The 20,016-nt window shown below is 40.5% G+C and overlaps 1 protein-coding gene across 6 annotated transcripts in view; it reads right to left on the bottom strand.

Annotated features, from left to right (window-relative positions):
• Nucleotides 1-20,016, bottom strand: part of PRDM5 (PR/SET domain 5) — a 274,545-nt gene that overhangs the window by 52,549 nt on the left and 201,980 nt on the right. For all 6 annotated transcript variants that reach the window (XM_077140176.1, XM_077140171.1, XM_077140174.1 and 3 more), the window contains one exon: nt 1,081-1,166. In XM_077140176.1, coding sequence (XP_076996291.1) covers nt 1,081-1,166 — 86 coding nt within the window. The remainder of the gene's footprint in view (nt 1-1,080; nt 1,167-20,016) is intronic.

The following is a 20,016-nucleotide window of genomic DNA, read 5'->3' as shown; positions in this document are numbered from 1 at the left end:
TGTGTTAACGTGCGGAGATGCTGGCGCTCTCGGCCACCGCAAGAACAAGACGAGCATTTCCTTAGCAGGACCTCAGAGGCTACTGCCGTACGCTCTAAGAGTTGAGTGGAAGCCTAGAATATTATACTGGGAAGGGTATCAGTATTACGTGTTTTCTCTGAAGTTTTATTTTATAGCTAAGGTAAAAAGTAAAATCCAAGAGAGGCCTAAATTAAGAAGTGCTCTTAAATAGACTGTACATAACTCTTAAAATTTGAAAAAGTATATCATTTATATGTAGAATTACAAGCACATTATTTTAAAGGTTGAAATGTAAAGGAATTACATGAAAGATAACGCTGAAAAAGGATATATAGACCAAACCAGGAGTAGCAATGTAAAACAGCATAAGATTTACACATAGGAAGTTTTATGAAGGAAGTATCTGTGCCTTAAACCGACGGTGAGGTGAGAAATGTTCTTGGATGGAGGGTAAGCGTCTCGTGTTTTATCATGGCATGTGAGGCATGTGCTTGTTCTGGAAAAGTTACATGTAACGCAGCGACAAGAGTCCAGTGAGAAGCACTGACCACAGAGGAAAAAGGACACCTCGGAAAAGAGTGAAACAGCCCCAGGCGCGACCTGAGAAGCACGGCTGCTCTTTCTCGTCTTCCAGCTGTCCTGTATTTTAAATTATCTGCAGCATCTTCGTTGCACATTTACTTGTTCAAAAGAATTACTTAGTGGTCACACGCTAAGTCTCACCACCATTCAAGAATGTTCCTATTACTGCAGAATATTCAGCAAGCAACATTTCAATATTTTCTAATATCAATACGTTAAAAACTAGTTATCTGGCAATTTATCATTAATAACTCCCTTATAAATCCTGAAAATTGATTTACAATTCAAAGAATGGGGATGCTTTTTGGGTTTTGATTTTTATCTTTTCTTTATTCTCTGCCTTTAAAATAAATTATCATAAAATGCCCATCATAAATACAGATGCATCAACTTTATTTTTCCATGTAAAGCTAAATATTTTTCTCTTGAAATATGTATGGTTTTCATAACAACATTGAGACAGAAATATACTCTTACCCTGGTGTGAGTCCGAATGTGCATCTTCAATCCGTCATTCTTACTGAATCCTTTTTCACAGTAAGGGCACTGATAGGGACGCTCACCTACAAACAAAGGAAGCCTCAGTGTCAGAAAAATAAGGAAGCCACACAGAAAGCCGGCCTCACCTGCTCAGCTTGCGGGCCCTAGGGGACATGTTGCGACACAGGTGAGCGCAGGTGAACGCAGGCCACAGAAGGGAGGCAGCAGGAGGGCAGAGCGCCGATCACTCCTCCCGCAGAAGGGAACTGACCCGGCCTCGGTGCTCAGAAGTGAACAACCTGCTAGCAGGAAAACTGCTATGTATCCATTTTAATACTTAGGCCCAAATTAAATCTTAAATGTTGAGCATTAAAATATTTTATATTAATCAATTTGTTCTGTAACTACTAGTCGCTATGGGTCTTTTATTTATTTGGATCATTGGCACTTTTATAAAAAAGACTTTATGTGAATGAATCTGTCTTAACTAGGGCAATAGGTTTTAAAATAATTTCACAAATTGATAAAGGGTAAACACAGCCACTGTTAATTATATTAAAGGGTAATTGATCCGTACTTTATGATATAACTGAATGCTTTGCATGTAAAGTTTAGAAAATAGCCAAAATGATTTTCTAACATTTTATTTTGAAATACTTTCACACTTACAAGACAATTACAAAAATAATATGAACCCTAGAGAGAGAACTCCAACATACCCACCCCCAAAATAATCTTTTGTCACATTTGCCCTATCATTTTATCTCTCCATCTATCAATCAACCCATCACTTATTTATCTGTATGTTTCTCTATTTATCAATCCATTTTCTGACACTTGAGTGTAGGTTACCTACATCACACTCATTAACACTTAAGACTGCCACATGCATTTCCTAAAACCAAGGCTATTCACTTAGGTAAATACCTTAAGTGCAGTTATCAAGTTCAAGAAATTAAATGATGACATAAAGCTTACAGTCTGTACCCCCTTTTTTTTTTCATTTGTCCCAATGATTTTCTGTGATGGTTGAGTCCATGTATCAACTTGGCCAAGTTACATAGTCCAGCTGTCTGGTCAAGCAAGCACTGGCATGGCTGTTACTTTGAAAATACTTCATGGATTTAAATCATTAGTCAGTTGATTAGATCTATGGCTGATTACATGTGTGACCAACAAAGGTGACTGCCTTCAGCATCGTCTCATCCAGGCAGCTGAGGGTCTCACAGTCTGAAAGACGAATTTCCCCATCTACTTCTGTCACCTTCTCCTGGGGGTTCAGCGAAACCTTCATCAGAGTTTCCAACTTGCAGCCTGCCTCACAGATTAAGACTTGCCCATCCCCTGGGCCGTGGGAGCCATTCCTATAATAAATCTCCTGCTATTTAACTGGCTGTGTGTCTCTAAAGCCTCGAGGAATACAATACCCTTTTTGATATTGCCAGAGGTTGGTAACAACACGGGTAAATATAAATGTCAGTACTGTTGTAATTTTGGTTTATAACTCCATTTTTTTACTTCCTACGGGATCTAAAAGGTAAATGTATAAAATATAATGACAAATCAGTGTTTATGGACGTATAACACATAAACATGCAATCTGTAACAAGAACTACACACAGTTGGGGAGACAGAGAGTGAAGGAACAGTTTGAGTACAAAGTGAAGTTAAGTTGGTATAAAGGCAAATGATAGTTAGATATTTAGGGTGTTAAATTTAAGTCCCACAATAAGTACAAAATGATTTTTTTTTAGAGCAAGCATATACATCATCATGCACATTACCTCTAAACAAAATTCTATGGAATGACAAAAAGTGACATAAATATCCCTCAGAGGGAATCTGAAGATGTCCTCAGGTCAAAGTCTCACCATTTGGAATGAACAGTAAGGTAACTACTTATTTATTCTTCCTTGAACAATGTATTCACATGGCAGGATGCTGGACCCTGGCTCCATACAAGGATCAATATAATAAAATATCTACCTTCGACAAATGTAAACCTTGTATCTGCCTTTCTTCCCTGAGAATCCCACCTTTGGGTAAGCAGATGCAGTGGGAACTCACTTCACATGGCCAATTCACACGGTCAATTCACAGGGTCAATTCACATGGCCATTTCACATGGTCATCTCACATGGCCATTTCACTTGGCCAATTCACATGGACAATCCACACGGCCAATAAATCCCAGGGCCCTGAGCCTAGGTTAAATCACGCGTAATAGCGAACATCATTAAGTATTTCTTGTATGAACATACTTATCATATTTTTTAATAAATAAGGCAAATAAATACTCTAGTACAGTAAATATACAAAATTAATCATAAAGATTATCTTTAAAGACTTTAATTCTCTCTCTGCCTTTATTTTTTTGGTTGCCAAGCACATGCATTTAATTCGCATGTGTTGATTACCATAAACACGTCCTACCCGCCTGCCCATCCTCTGTCCCTCACGTCCTCTCTCATTTCCGTTAATCTGGGAGTCGCTCTCATTGCTCCAGTAAAGCCCCTTCTTGGGTCCACAGTGACCTCTGCATCAGTCAACCCAATGGTCACTTACCCTCACGCAGTCCCTGACCGCGCTCCCGTCCCTGACCGCGCTTCCGTCCCTGACCGCGCTCCCGTCCCTGACGCAGCTGCACAAAAGGAACAGCAGCACCCGTGGGCTCCAAGCTCCCTGCAGCGTGTGGGCCCTCTCCCACTTTCTGTCTGGTGATGCGGTGACGTGTGGCAGCAGCAAGCGGAAGCAGGGCACAGGTAGAGAGGCGTCTCCCCAACTTTCCTCTCCAGGGCGAAGCACCCAGTGCTCCCTTCGGACTGAACAATGTAACGTGGTGACAAAAGCCCCAAATGGGAGAAACTTAAAAGCAGTAAGAGCTGCACAAACAGGGAACATGCCCCTTTAATGCACCGTCCAGACCTGCCAACTTCTTCTGTGGGGCAAAATCCACCTCTGCCTCTGGACTGGGTGAGCCAACCTAGATTCTTAGCATGACTTTGGAAAGGATTGGCTTTTCATAGTGGAATAAGGGCTTGGAGTCCAGTTTACTTGCATATTTATGAAAATGCTATCTTATTTAACCTGAAGTTGATAAGGCGCTTCATGGTAATTGCAGAGCTCTGCGGGCTGTGCCTGACGGCTCAGGGCACCTACCACGTGGGACACCAGGCTGGAATCCAGGCCCACGCACTCAAAAATCCCGCCAAGGTGCTGCGATAGCAGGGTTCGCTCATGAAGCAGAGTGAAACGTGACCGCATGGCACGGACAGTGCAATGTGAGCATCTCATCCTGAACTCACGTGCCTCACCCTTGGCCTTGCCCTGTTCTTCCCAATTAACTGCTCCACACCCACCTGCTCCAAATTAGAAACGTGGGAGCCACCTAAGACATCCCCGCGCACCCACCTCTCCCTACATATGTAAGTCATTCTGATTTCACTTCACTGCATCTCTAGACTCCTCTGCTTGATGATGATAAAGATAAAAATAACAGCTCTCAGAGCAGCAGTGACGGCGTCGGCAGCAGTAGTGTGACTGCTCCAGAAACTATCATTTATTGGATTTTTAACCATTTAACCTTTAACCATACACAAGGAAACGGTGACAGCGGACCCACCCAAGCCTGTGGAGAGGGTGAGTTTGCCTCAGAGGCAGAGGATGGGCCTTTCACCTTGTGGTAGTGGAAGTCATGCTGCCTCAGCCCTTGGAGAGGGTGAAGCACATTCCTTGGGGCTTGGGGAGAGCCTGGGTGCCACCACAGGGAGGGGTTGAGTGTGTGCCCCGGAGATGACAGAGAGCTCAGGCGCAGCCCCAATGCTTGGAGAGTGTGAAGCCAAGAAAAAGGGGCCCTCCCCAATATCCCCCAAGGTTGCATTTGGAGAGAGGTAGGCCTCTGTGTAACCCCTAGAAGGGGTGAGACTGCCGCTTTCAGAAGCCCTGAAGATAAACAATTCTCAGGCTTTGAAATCCAACGGACTTTGCTCTGTGGGTTTTTGAAATTGTATGGGTCTGATGAAACCTGTGTTCCTTCCTCCATAGGGAAATGGGTATATGTATCCCATGACTGTTCCTCTGTTGTATGTTAGCAGCAAATAGCTTGTTATGAGTTTTCAAAGATCCAGAGACAGAGGAGAATTTGCCTGAGCACAGACCACACTTGTATCCAACTTTGATGAGACTTTGTACTGATTTTAATCTTGTATTGCATTTGATCATTACTGAAATGCTTCAAAGTTTTCTGATATTGTGATGGAATGAATGCATTTTGTACATGGGAAAAACATCTTTTTTAGGGTCCAGAGGGTAGAATGTGCTGGTTTGAAAGGATGTATGTCCCCTAGAAAAGCCATGTTTTAATCCTAATCCCATTTTGTAAAGGCAGAACAATCCCTATTCAATACTGTATGCTTGAAACTGTAATCAGATCATCTCCCTGGAGATGTGATTTAATCAAGAGTGGTTATCAAGCTGGATTAGTTGACGACATATCTCCACCCATTTGGGAGGGTCTTGATAAGTTTCTGGAGTCCTATAAAAGAGGGAACAGTTCGGAGAATGAGCGTTTCAGAGAGAGCAGAGCAGAATGACATAGCCATGAGAAGCAGAGTCCACCAGCCAGCGACCTTTGGAGATGAAAAAGGAAAATGTCTCCTGGGAAGCCAGGAGAAGAAGCTAGCAGAGGACACTGTGTTCACCATGTGCCCTTCCAGATGAGAGAGGAATCCTGACCATGTTCAACCTGTGCCTTTTCAGATGAGAGAGAAACTCTGACTGTGTTTGCCATGTGCCCTTCCACTTGAGAGAGAAACCTTGAACTCCATTAGCCTTCTTGAACCAAGGTATCTTTCCCTGGATGCCTTAGGTTGGACATTTCTATAGACTCATTTTAATGGGGACATTTTCTCAGCCTTAGAACTGTAAATTAGCAACTGATTAAATTCTCCTTTTTAAAAACCATTCTGTTTCTTGTATATCCCATTCTGGCAGCTAGCAAGCTAGAACTCAAAGATTAGAGCAGAAATAAATAAAAATGAGAATATGAAAACAATTGAGAAAATCAACAAAATCAGAAGTTGATTCTTTGAGAAAATCATGAAATTGATGAACCCTTAGCTGGCTGACAGAAAAAAAAGAGAGAGGATGCAAATAGACAAATCAGAAATGGAAGAGAGGCCATAACCACGGACACTACAGAAATAAAGGAGGTAATGAAAGGATACTATGAGCAACTACATGTTAATAAACTAGACAATGTAAATGAAATGGACAACTTCCTAGAAAGGCAGGAAGAACCAACACTGATTCGAGAAGAAACAGATGACCTCAAGGAACCAACCATAAGTAAAGAGATTGAATCAGTGATCAAGAAGCTTCCAAAAAGAAAAGTCCAGGTCAAGATGGCTTCACATGTGAATTCTAGCAAGCATTCAACAAACAATTTGTACCAATCCTGCTCAAATTCTTAAAAAAATTCAGAAGAGGAAGGAAAGCTACATAACTCATTCTATGAAGCCAACAGCACACTAATACCAAAACCAGCCAAAGATATTGCAACAGAAGAAAATTATGGATCAATCTCTTTAATGAATACAGATGCACAAATCCTCAACAAAACACTTGCAAATTGAATCCAGCAGTACATTAAAAGAATCCTACACCATGACCAAGTGGGATTTATTCCAGGTATACACACCTGTTCAACACAAGAAAATCAATCAATGCAATACACCGTATTAATAAATCAACATGGAAAAACCACATGATCACCTTGATTGATGCAGAAAAGGCATCTGACAAAATTCAACATCCTTTCTTGATGAAAACACTTCAAAGAATAGGAATAGAAGAGTACCTTCTGTACATGATAAGGGAATATATGAAATACCCACAACTAACATCATCCTCAATGGGGAGAAGACTGAAATCTTTCCCTTTAAGATCAGGAACAAGACAAGGATGCACAGTGTCACCACTGTCATTCAACATTGTGCTGGAAGTTCTAACCAGGGCAATTAGACAAGAAAAAGAAAGAAAAGGGATTCAAATTGGAAAGGAAGAACTAAAACTCTCACTGTTGCAGATGACATGATACCATGACAAAAATCCAAAAAAAAAAAAAAAACTACCAAAGATAATTGATGAGTACAGCAAAGTGGCAGGCTACAAGATCAACACCCAAAAGTCAATAGTGTTTCTATAACTAGTGATGAGCAGTCTGTGGAGAAATCAAGGAAGAAATTCCACTTACAATAGCAACCAAAAGAATAAAATATTTAGGAATAAATTTAACTAAGGATACAAAAGACCTATATACAGAAAACTACAAGAAATTGCTAAAAGAAATCATGGAAGACTTAGATAAATAGAAGGGCAAACTATGTTCGTGGATTGGAAGACTAAATATAGTTCAGATGTCAGTTCTACCCAATGCAATACCAATTAAAATCCCAAAAACGTACTTTGCAGAAACAGAATAAACAATAATGAAATTTATTGGGAACGGTAGGGTGCCCTGAATAGCTAAAAACATCTTGAGAAAGAGGAATGTAGTGGGAGGTCTCACACTACCTGATTTTAAAGAATATTATAAAGCTACAGTGGCCAAAACTGCATGGTACTGGCATGAAGATAGATATACTGACCAATGGAGTGTTCAGAAATAGACTCTCTCATCTATGAATAATTGATCTTTGATAAGGCAGTCAAGCCAACCCACCTCCACCTGGGACAGAGCAGCCTCTTTAATGAATGGTGTTTGGAGAACTGGCTATCTATATGGAAAAGAATGATAAAGGGAACAGAGATTCATAAATCACACCCTATATAAAAATTAACTTGAAATGGATCAAAGATCTAAACATTAGAGTTAAGACCAGAAAACTGTTAGAAGAAAATGTAAGGAAATATCTTGCAAATTCTGTAACAGGAGTCAGTTTCCAAGACCTTACACTTAAAGCACGAGCATTGAAAAAATATCTAGATAAGTGTGATCTCCTCAAAATTACATATTTTTGTGCATCAAAGAATTGTGTCAGGAGAGTAAAAAGGTAGCCTATGCTATGGGAGACAATATTTGGAAGCCATATATCAGATAGGCAATTAGGATTCACAATATATAAGGAGATACTTCAACTTAAAAGAAAAAGACAAACAACCCAATTAAAAAACTGGCAAAAGAAATGAACAGGCACTTCTCAGAAGAGGAAATACAAATGGCTAAAAGGCACATGAAAAGATGCTTAACTTCACTGCCTATTAGGGAAATGCACACACAACTATAATGAGATATCATCTGACATCCACTAGAATGGCCATTATAAAAAAAAAAAAAAAAACAGAAAATGACAAGCACTGGCAAAGATGTGGAGAAAGAGGCACACTTATCCATGGTTGATGGGAATGTAAAATGGTACAACTACTCTGGAAGGCAGCTTGGTGGTTCCTCAGGAAGCTACATATAGATTTGCCATGCAATCCAGCAATACCATTACCAGCTATATATTCAGAGGATATGAAGGCAAGGACACAAATGGACTTTTGCACACCAATGTTTACAGCAGCATTATTTATGATTGTCAAGAGATGGAAACAGCCCAAATGTCCATTAATAGTCAACAGTAACATTGCAAAATGCTTCCACTAACAAAAGCATTATGCCAAAACTTAATGTCAATAATCGGGGGGCATGGGGGAGGGGTATGGATTCTTTGTGGGAGAAAAGGAAATACCTTCATACAGATTGTGCTGGTAAAAGCATGGCCATTTACTTAGGTTGGATTGTATGTTGTGTGAATAAAGTTTTTAAAAAATGAACAGAGAGAAGCAAGTTCCAGAGAAAATGCTGAGGCAGAGATGTACCTATTCACTGTCAGTAGGAAACTGAGAGGTACAGCCCCTTGGGCGGCAGTGTGGTGATCCACCGGAGGTAGGGGTGGGTATGCCACAGGATTCTGCAACCCCGCTACTCAGTGTATACCTGGAGGAACTGTGTGGGGACAGGAATGGACATTTGCACACTGGTGCTTCTGGAGGTGTGAATGGATGGAGGTGGCCTAAGGGCAGGACGACTGAGGGAGGAAAGGGAGAACTATGGCATATACATACAATGGACTACTGAGTAGCAGCAAGGAGGAATGAAGTTGTGAGGCATGCAACTAGGTGAATGAGCCTTAAGACCTGTATGTTGAATAAAATGTCAGAAACAAAAAGACAAATATTATCATGCTTCACTCATATGGACTCACTATAATATACAAATTCAGAGAATTGAAGTCAATAGTAGGAGTTGTCGTGTTGGGGTCTATTGTAAAGGTTCCTAGATCGTGAGCTCTTACAGTAGTCACATATATTTAGGAGCTCAGCTGATATACTGAGCTATTTGTATATAATCTGGTCGTTTCCTGAAATTTGGGTATTTATGTGACACCTGAAACAGAGTTAGGGCTCTGAAGCTAAAAAGTCAGCACTATCCCATGCAGGAACTGTTTAAAAAGTTGAAAATGTGATCAGACTTCATGGAGAGAAATGAAGGAAGCTGATCTGGATAGGACTAAGGTAATTCAGAATACTGGGTAAAGGATGATAAGGTCCATATTTTCAAATATCAATCTCTATGTGAGACCAAAGGAGAAATGTTTATTTGGTGCAAAATTTACATTTTGGGTAGCACATTATCTGACTTAACTTGATGGCCTGTTTACTTGAACACCATAATTACACGGAATCTTGAATAGGGCATGAAATCCTACTGGTCTGTTCAGGTTATTATGATGCCCTGATAAATCCCAGAGTAATTTGGGCAGAAAATAAAAAAGTATTTGCAAAGTCCCCTTGGGGGACTGGGGAAAAAGAGGGAAATATTCAACTTCCTCACCTGGGGAATTCATGATATTCTCATAAGCAATGGGGACAACCAATCCAATAGATTGAGTCCTCAATCTCGGGATTGCTCTTATGAAGCTTATTCCTACAAAGGAGAAGCTAAGTCTACTTATAACTATGCCTAAGAGTCACCCCCAGAGAACCTTTTCAATTGCTCAGATGTGGCCTCTCTGCAACTCTGCAAATAAATGCACAGCCCTCCCCCTACATGGGCTATGATGCCCAGGGGTGCAAATCTCCCTGGCAATGTGGGACACAAATCCCAGGATGAGCTGCGGCCCAGCATCACAGGAATGAGAAAGCCTTCTGGACCAAAAGGGGGAAAATAGAATTGAGACAAAATGATGTGTCAGTGGCTGAGACATTTCTGACAGAATTGAGAGGTTCCTGGAGGTTATTCTTATACATTATATAGATGTCCCTTTTTAGTTTATGGTGCCCTGGAGTGGCTGGAAGGAAGTACCTGAAACTGCTGAGCCATGTTCCAGTAGCCTTGATTCTTGAAGACAATTGTATAATGATACAGCTTTTACAGTGTGACTGTGTGACTGTGAAAACCTTGTATCTGATGCTCCCTTTATCCAGGGTATGGACAGAGGAAGAAAAACAGAAAAAGGACAAAAAATAAACAAATAATAGTGGGAGGACCTGGGATGGGAGACAATGCATGGAGCCCTAAGGATTGTGTCTGGTCAGCCCCAGATTGCTACTGACCAAGGTCCTGCTTTCGGATCCAGAGCCTTCAAATGATCTGCAAGCCTGGAATGGAAAACTGAAGAGGAGAGGGTCTCCCCCAGCAGGTGGAAGCTGGACATGAGGAGAGCTGCTGGCCACACTGCTTTCTACCTGCTGGAGAGTAAAGGAACACCTGCCGCTCCGGAGGCCAAACTTCTATTGAATCAAACTCTAACAACATTCCAGATAATGGATTTACTGGAAATCAGAGCTTGCAATCTGGAGGAAAGAGACATGGAGCAACTCCTCTTTCTGACCTACAGCGTATGAAATTCTGAGAAGCATATTTCTGATTTAATAAAGAGAGGATGCATTCTTGTGACAGAACTGGCCCAACCTGAGGCTTATGTAAAGAACCATTCATTTTTCATCTAATCATGAGCATCTGAGCGCATGAGCTACTACAAGCCTTCCCCTAGCCAAGTTTCTCAGGCTAATGACTTCCTGACAACTTAAGAAATTCTACTCCTCCAAACACAAGTTGATGTCACCTTTTGGTTCCTCCTTGCATTTTGGAAAATTATGAAGAAGTTACACTTTAGCCTGATACACTTTGAGATTCTCTTTCTCTCTGTCTTGGATGCTTCCATGAACCAGGGGAAATGTGGGTCAACCAAGTTCCGTCAGCACACAAATCCAGAACCCTAGGCTATACTCCCTACCTATAAAAATGGCTGTTATTAAACAAATTGACAATGACAAATGTTGGAGAGGATGTGGACAGATAGGAACACTTATTCACTTGTGGTGGGAATGTATAATGGCGCAGCTGCTGTGGAAGATGGTTTGTTGAGTCCTCAGAAAACTAAATATTGAGCTGCCTAAGACCTGGCAATGCCAGTACACAGTATATACCCAGAAGAGCTGAGGGCAGTGACATGAACACACATTTTGCACACAAATGTTCACAGCAGCATTATTCACAATCGCCAAGAGATGGAAACAATTCAGATGCCCAACAACAGACAAGTGGATTAACAAAATATGGTGTATACATACGATGGAATATTATGCAGCGGTAAGACAAAATGATTTCCCACATGGATGGGCACTGAGGACGCAATGCTGAGTGAAATAAGTCAGACGCAAAAGGACAGACACTGTATGGTTTCGCTATTATAACTGTGGTGAAGGTCATCTCAGAGGTGACGCTGTATAATGCAGTAGACCTAGAGGCACACAGAAGGTGGAGAGGGGAAAGGCCACCCAGAGAGGCGGAATCTAAACGGAAGGGAGTGGACAGAAGCGACGGTAACTAACTAGTGGGTTTATAAGTAACACTGCCACATTGAAGATAAATGTGATAGTGCCATGTATCCCAATGACGAAACTTTATTTTTAATTTTTACCAATAAAACCAGTCAACATGCATACACAAACATTCTTAATGTATGAACATTCCATACTTGGTGTGCAATCAGTGGCTCACAATATCATCACATAGTTGTGTATTCATCTCCATGATCCTTTCTCAAAACATTTGCATCACTTCAGAAAAAGAAATAAAAAGAAAAAAATCTCATACGTACCATATACCCTCCCTCTCACTGACCACTAGTATTTTCCTCTACCCAATTTATTTTAACATTTGTTCCCCCATTATTTATTTATTTTTAACCCATATGTTTTACTCATCTGTCCATACCATAGATAAAAGAAACATCAGACACAAGGTTTTCACAATCACACAGTCACATTGTGAGAGCTATTTCATTATACAATCATCTTCAAGAAACATGGCTACTGGAACATAGCTCTACATTTTCAGGCACTTCCCTCCAGACTCTCTAATACACCTTAAACTAAAAAAGGGATGTCTATCTAATGCATAAGAATAACCTCCAGGATAACTTCTCGACTCTATTTGAAATCTCTCAGCCACTGACACTTTATTTTGTCTCATTTCTCTCTTTCCCCTTTCCGTCGAGAAGGTTTTCTCAGTCCCTTGATGCTGAGTCTCAGCTCATTCTAGGGTTTTTCTCAATCTCTTGATGCTGAGTCTCAAATCATTCTAGGATTTCTGTCCCACATTGCCAGGGAGGTCCACACCCCTAGGAGTCATGACCCATGTAGAGAGGGGGAAGGCAGTGAGTTTGCTTGTCATGTTGTCTGAGAGATGGGCCACATCTGAGCAATAAAAGAGGTTCTCGGGGGGTGACTCTTATGCCTAATTTTAAGTAGGCTTAGCATATCCAAAATGTTTATTTGGTACAAAATTTATACTTTGACTAGTGCATCTCTTAATATAACTTATATGGACAGTTTAATTGAACACCATAAGTACATGGAACCTTAGTAGGGTGTGAGATTTTGTAGGTTTGTCCAAAGTGGTGCCCTGATAAATTCCAGAGTGATTTGAACAGCGAATAAAAAAATATTTGCAAAGTCCCCTTGGGGGAATGGCGAGAAAGGGGGAAATTTCAACTTTCTCATGTGGAGAACATCTGATATTCTCGCAAGCAGTGGGGACAACCAAAGCAATAGGCTGAACGCTCAATCTTGGGGTTTGTTCATATGAAACATATTCCCAATGATTAAATTTATGATTATAAATAAGTTCTCATATGAACTATTTCAATGGTTCAATAGTGGACAAAGAGTCAATAGTAGAGGGTATTGGGGGGAAAACTAAAAATGCATGCTATGGCCAGTAGTTAACAGGAAAACAACAGTACCACCGCAATACTAGGGCAACTAACTTGGGGTGGGAGGGACAAGTGATAAGGGGTAATTTTGACTCAATAGTTAGTGATGTTATGTTTGCTGGTTCTTTGTCATTATGAACCAATGAGAATTGTCTAAAATTGAGAGTGCTTCTGATTGTACAATCAACAAAGATACTGTAAGACATAGTGTGTTTATTTCAGATATCACCCATGATGCCCAATGGACGGAGGGAGCTGAAGAGTGCAATGACTGAGAAGCACAATGGTGGATGGTGATACATTTATATGATGGAATTTGGTATGGCTACAAAAAGGAGAGACACTGAGGGATACACAACAAACTGAAAAAACCTTGGGGATAGTTGGGTTGTACAAAATAAGCCAGAAACAAAAGAACAAATATACTAAGGTCTCTCTCAGAAAACACTTATTAAAAATGGGAGCCTGGATGGTGGATCCTCACAGCAGTCAACTTTAGTCTGAAGTTGTGGATGTCATTCTGGGTTCTGAGGCACGAGCTGCATGTGTATCAGCTGGTAAGTCCCTGGAACTCTGAGGAGCTCTGGGACACCCAGGTCCCAGAAATGCAGAGGTGCAGCCCTGAAAGTCATCACAGATCCATATAATAACAGTTAAAGTAACTGAAAAGGAGATCACGCCTGACGACTAAGGACCTGGGGTGACCAGTAGCCAGCTCCCAATGTCTTCTTGTGATAACTAAGGACCCTGGATGACCAGTAGCCAGCTCTCAAAGTCCCCTTGTGATGACTAAGGACCCGGGGTGACCAGTAGCCAGCTCCCAATGTTTTCTTGTGACAACTAAGAACCCTGGATGACAATAGCCAGCTCTCAAAGTCCCCTTGTGATGACTAAGGACCCGGGGTGATCAGTAGCCAGTGCCCGACATCCCCTTGTGACAACTAAGGACCCGGGGTGACCAGTAGCCAGCTCCCAATGTCCTCTTGTGACCACTAAGGACCCTGGATGACAAGTAGCCAGCTCCCAATGTTCCCTTGTGATGACTAAGGACCAGGGGTGACCGGTAGCCAGTGCCCGACATCCCTTTGTGACAACTAAGGACCCGGGGTGACTGGTAGCCAGGTCCCAACGTCCCCAGGTGATGACTGAGGACTCGGGATGACAGGTAGCCAATGCCCAACGTCCTCAGGTGATGACTAAGGACCCTGGATGACCGTTGCCAGCACCTGATGTCCCAGCCTTTGGGGAGAAAGCACTGCCTGACAACACCTTGATCTGGATGCTCTTTTAGCCTCAGAACCGTGAGCAAAGTTCCCACCGTTTAGGCTGAACCACCAAGTGGCATTGTTTGAGCATCCTGGGAAAGCAGAACAGTAGGGAATCACCTTCCTCATCTTAGAAGAAAATACAATATACTACAAGATTTAGTTACCAATGCAGTGTTAATAATAAGAAAAACTGCAAGAGGTGATATATGGAAACTTGGTGCTTTCTGCATAATTTTTCTACTCTAATAAAAAAACCTAAATCACACAATAGAAGGTGCCATAAAGTAGATATTCCGTGGTGTTATAATTGATTAATTCATTAAAGTTATGTTTTTATCACAAACTATCTTATCATTACTTCCCTTGGCTTTGTAAATTTTCACATCTGAATATTTACAAAACCACCACCTCTTCAATTTTACTAGTGATATGAGAGAGGCAAGGCAAGTTAAAGAAATAAATAGATAATTTCAGATAATGATAATGTGATGAAAATAAAAAAGGGACATAGGTTCAAGAAAGACCCCTGACTTGGGGGAGCCGACAGGAAGGGGACTTAGCTGAGGTCATCAGGGAAGTCACAAGCACCGAGCGAATGCAGTTCCTGGGCAGCAAAGTGACACTATTCAAATACATCTTTGGGGATGCTCCTCTTTTTAATTAGAAGTACTTCAGCTACTGGACTTGAAAAAAGTGCCTCCAAATTCTCACTACTGGCACAGCCAAGATGGAAATGGCTTACAAGTATGAGAAATGTGGGGACAAGATGAGGAGGGGTGCTCCGGAAAATCAGAGCTGTCTTCTGAAGGCGGGCAGTGTAACGGGGGGGCATGGGCACCACCCCAAATGCCTCTCCAGCGTCCAGCTGTCCCGACAGGCCACCCTGACCCTCTCAGGACAAAGGCCATCGTGATGACAGCCACCCACAGGAAGGACAGCTAAAATCAGCAGTAAATTTGGATTATAGTCTAATATACGCTGGGAAGAATATAATTTATTGATGTTAGCATTATTTTATCAAATGTAATTCTATCTGAAGACATTAGAAAAACTAGCCTTTACTAAAGGATAAACACACTAGTATTAAAGCAAAATTTTAAGAGCATTTGAAGAGAGCTTAGTCCAGCTTACAATTTCATGATAAAAGGACCCTAAAACCACTAAATCATTGATCATCAGCCTTGAACTCTGTAAACACCTCAGTGTACACCATCTTGCCACAAATTCTTTCTAAAGACCTTAATTTTCATAACATAAAATTCTCCAAGAAAAATCTTGCAAAGCACTCGAATCTTGCCTAGTCTTGTAATATTACCGCATCATTGACAACGTCTTTGTGTGGTTTTCATCCCCCTGCACCTGCAGGCAATAAGGAGCAATTGTCTAAATTAAAGATTTCAGAGAGCGTGTGTGTTGGCAAGATGCAGACCTGAGAAGTGAAATTAACCACTCTGTCCAGTTCCGGGACCAGATTTCCATCCATGCTCCTAAACATACTGCAACAGATTCAGTAATAACAATCATGACCAAATTTAAAAATTAAAAAGTGTGTAGTTAATGAGCCCTATGCTTTGAAGTATTTTATGTGTGAGCAACAACGTTTAACATATAATGTGTCTATATATGTTTTAAGATATTTTGTTTAAAATAAAAACATACATTTTTAGAAAGCATTTAATAATTTCTACTTTGGTCATTTAGTATATTTCTAAAACCTATGCATATTTCAAAGAACTCCCATAATTCTGAGAAAAACATGAAGATGACCATGCAGAGAAAATATAATTAGATGCAAAAAAGAAACTTCCATTCATTTTCAATGAATCCAAATTAAATGTTTAAGGACATAAAGTTTTGGAGTCATATATTTACTTTGATTTTTCTAACAAAATTCAGTTTTGAAGACGGCAAGACTTACATATGAAAAAGCAAACCTCAGAAGTGTATGTTTCAAAGAAAAAGTGTGTTTTATGAAAAATACTCTAAGACGGATCTCCATGGGTAAGCTTTAAAATATAGGTATAGCATATGAATTCTTTAGAACTTAACATTTATTTTCCACAAATGCCAGGGGACTGACTTATTTTTCATTTGGGAACTAAGGAAACTGTTACAAAACAAACATTCTAAATGAGAATTAAAGCAAAAAATACACAATTGTGAAAGTATGACCTAATTACCTCCTTAAGTTCCCCATTCCAGTCCCCTCACTTACAGAGCATCTAATAAATTAGAAGTCCCCGAGGAGAGACGTGTAATGCTGCACTGGCCAAATGGAAGTAGCTCAAGTTCATTCTTGGCACCTTTCATGATTGAAATACTTCCACCCCCCCAGAAGCAAAAAGAGCTACAAACCCACTGAGCCCCACACTGTCACCCTTGGAATGTTCCCATTAATCAAAGCCTGAGGACAACCACTTTATTGAAGTTAAACCTGAGGACACCAGCTTGTTAAAAAAGACACAACAACAAAAAGACACAAAAATTTGAACTTGACATTTGCTACTTGAATGTTCAAAGAGAAACTGTATTTTTGAAGCCTTTAAGAGCTTTGACATTGTAATGAGGTGGGCAACAAAGTGCAAAAACCTAAAGGTAAAGAAGGAAGATGAAGAGTCCTTTACTTTTCAAAATACCTTTGCCACTGAATCAAAACAAATGGGGTTTCTTATTTAAATGCAAGGTTCTACAGAGCTACAAGAAGTAAAAGATGCTACTTTCCCTCAGGGATCTTACAGTTACAGTGTCCCTTCTTCATTTCTGAAGATGGGCAAATTAAACGAGGTGACGCTCATCCACTCTGTCTGCTGAGCCACCGTGGCCTGCCCTGTGACGTTCATCCAGAAGAAAAAAGCAGAGTCACGGGTCCACTAACTTTTCATCTGAAATAATGAGTTAGATTTACTCATTAATTGATGGCAAAACCAAAAAAAAAAAGAGTTTTACTGATGAAAAAAAATACTGAGCATGAGATGCAGAATAAGAAAGGACAGGAGTTAATAAATAATAAGCAGTTGCTAGGAGGAGAAAGCTAACCCCTGCCTACTCAGGATAGCTCTGCTTGGGCCAACCAGGCACATCAGTGACGCCCATGACATGGGATTTGGTGATGGGAGCAGGGCGTCTCCAGGGGGTCGGAGATGTGCGGCGGACAGAAGCGCAGAGGTTCATCAAGCGGGAGCAAGGACGGAAAAGTTCAGACGTCGGCAGAGTTTCAAAGGTTCTGACAAGAGAAGAGAAAGTCCCCCGAGTCTGCCACACCGCTGTGTTAAAGGACGAGTTAAGGTAAGGCAGTTCCTTTATGATCAATTTGCTTCTGCTGTTAGTTATCAGACATTGGCGGGAAAAGCATTCATCCTTTCACCCAGAAGTTTTCCCTCATCAGGAATTTCTACCAGAAATCTTACCACAGTATTTATGAGAATATTTGTGAACAGAGGCTGAGGAGTGATTAGCCAGCTAAACCTCAGGTGCTGCCCACACAGGGTGTGCCTGTCAATAGCTCCAGAAAAAAAAGAATCAGGAGTATGTAAACTTGAACAGCAAGAAATCCGGAAGTGGTTCTTTTGCTCCCAAAACCAGAGAAGCTATAACATTCACCAACCCTGAAGTGTAGTTCAGAGTTGCAGAAAAATAATTCAAAGACAATTATCGTTGGGGGGGAATTGGTAGCAATGGAGGAGAAATAACGTATCAGAAGAAATCAAATCTCCTTAGAGACTTTCTCTTATCTATGCTTTCTACCACCATTGCCACCATTTTCCTAAACTTTCTCAAAATCTTTAGTTTTCCCAACTTTAGGAAAATACTGACATTCCAAATGTAATAGGTACATCTATCAATAATACTATCTAATAATTCACCAATAGATAAAGGTATAGAAACAAAGTGGATGAAAACTGTTGCTTAGGTCACTTCCATTGTTTGAGGATCCCAGCATATTAAGAAAATGAAGAATCAATTAAATTAGAATTACAAAAACAATGGTATATCTTAAATGACCCATCTCATTAGGGACTCAATGACTGTATTATGAATTCATTTCGTGATGGCTCCTAATATAGCTTTCCAGAATTAATGTCACTTCCTACTCTTTTCTCTGAGCCCCATCACCCAGCCTGTGACAAACTGGGAAACAATTACTATAATTACTGCCTTAAAAATTAGTACCTTTGATATTTTCGAAAAAAATGACATATTCATACTACCAATGAAAGCCAAAATGAATGTCTCTCTCTTCAGTTGTTACATATGGTTGTCACTAACCCAAAATCAACAGGGTAGGAGGTGAGGAAAAGAGGAAGAAATAAGACATTTCCTCAATGTGACTGGTGATCAGAAATTATTTGAAGTATCAAAATAACATTGAGAAAAGAAAAAACATACAGTTCAAGGCGACCTATGGATTAGAAAATTCCAATCAAAAACTTATTAGGGCAAACCTCAAACCCCTGAGCTGTGATGTTGAGGAAATTTATTCCTATGCAGGTTCTACATATAAAATTGCAAAGAACATGTTTTGAAATTATATTTGTTCATTAATAATTTGTTAACTGCTTTGTTTATTCATAATTGTTACTTTTTGTCTTATAATTACTCACAATTATTTCTAGCTACTGTTTTTTTAACCTTTGTTCCCCCTATTATTTGTTTATTTTTATCCATATTTTTTACTCATCTGTCCATACTCTGGATAAAAGGCACAACAGACACAAGGTTTTCACAATCACACAGTCACATGGTAAGCGTTATATCTTTATACAATCATCCTCAAGAATCAAGGCTACAGGACCACAGCTCAACGGTTTCAGGTACTTCTCTCCAGCCACTCCAATATACCATAAACTAAAAAAGGATATCTATATAATGCATAAGAATAACCTCCAGGATAATCTCTCAACTCTGTTTGAAATCTCTCAGCCACTGAAGCTTTATTTTGTCTCATTTCTCTCTTCCCCCTTTTGGTCCAGAAGGCTTCATCAATCCCATGATGTGGGGTCCTGGCACATCCTGGGAGTCATGTCCCACATAGGGTGAAGGGGGCAGTGAGTTCTCTTGCCATGTTGGCTTAAAGAGAGAGGCCACATCTGAGCAACAACAGAGGTCCTCCAGAATTAACCCTAAGGCATGCCTATAGGTAGTCTACGCTTCTCTGCTCTCTCTCTGCTCCAAGAGCAATCCTCAGGATCAAGGGCTTGGCTATTGATTTGGGTGTCCCTAATGTTTGACACAGTATAAGGGGATTTCCTGATGGTAAAGTTTAATAGTTCCATATTTTTTCTCCCATCCATCAGGGGACTTTGTCAATATTTTTTGATTATCTGCTTAATATACTCTAGGATGTTTCCAGGCATCATATTAAGCTACACAGGATTAAAGACTCTCAATCTTATTCTGGG

The sequence above is a fragment of the Tamandua tetradactyla genome, chromosome 22, assembly GCF_023851605.1.
Source record: "Tamandua tetradactyla isolate mTamTet1 chromosome 22, mTamTet1.pri, whole genome shotgun sequence".
Classification (NCBI taxonomy): Eukaryota; Metazoa; Chordata; class Mammalia; order Pilosa; family Myrmecophagidae; genus Tamandua; species Tamandua tetradactyla.
This window is presented reverse-complemented; position numbering and strand designations above follow the sequence as displayed.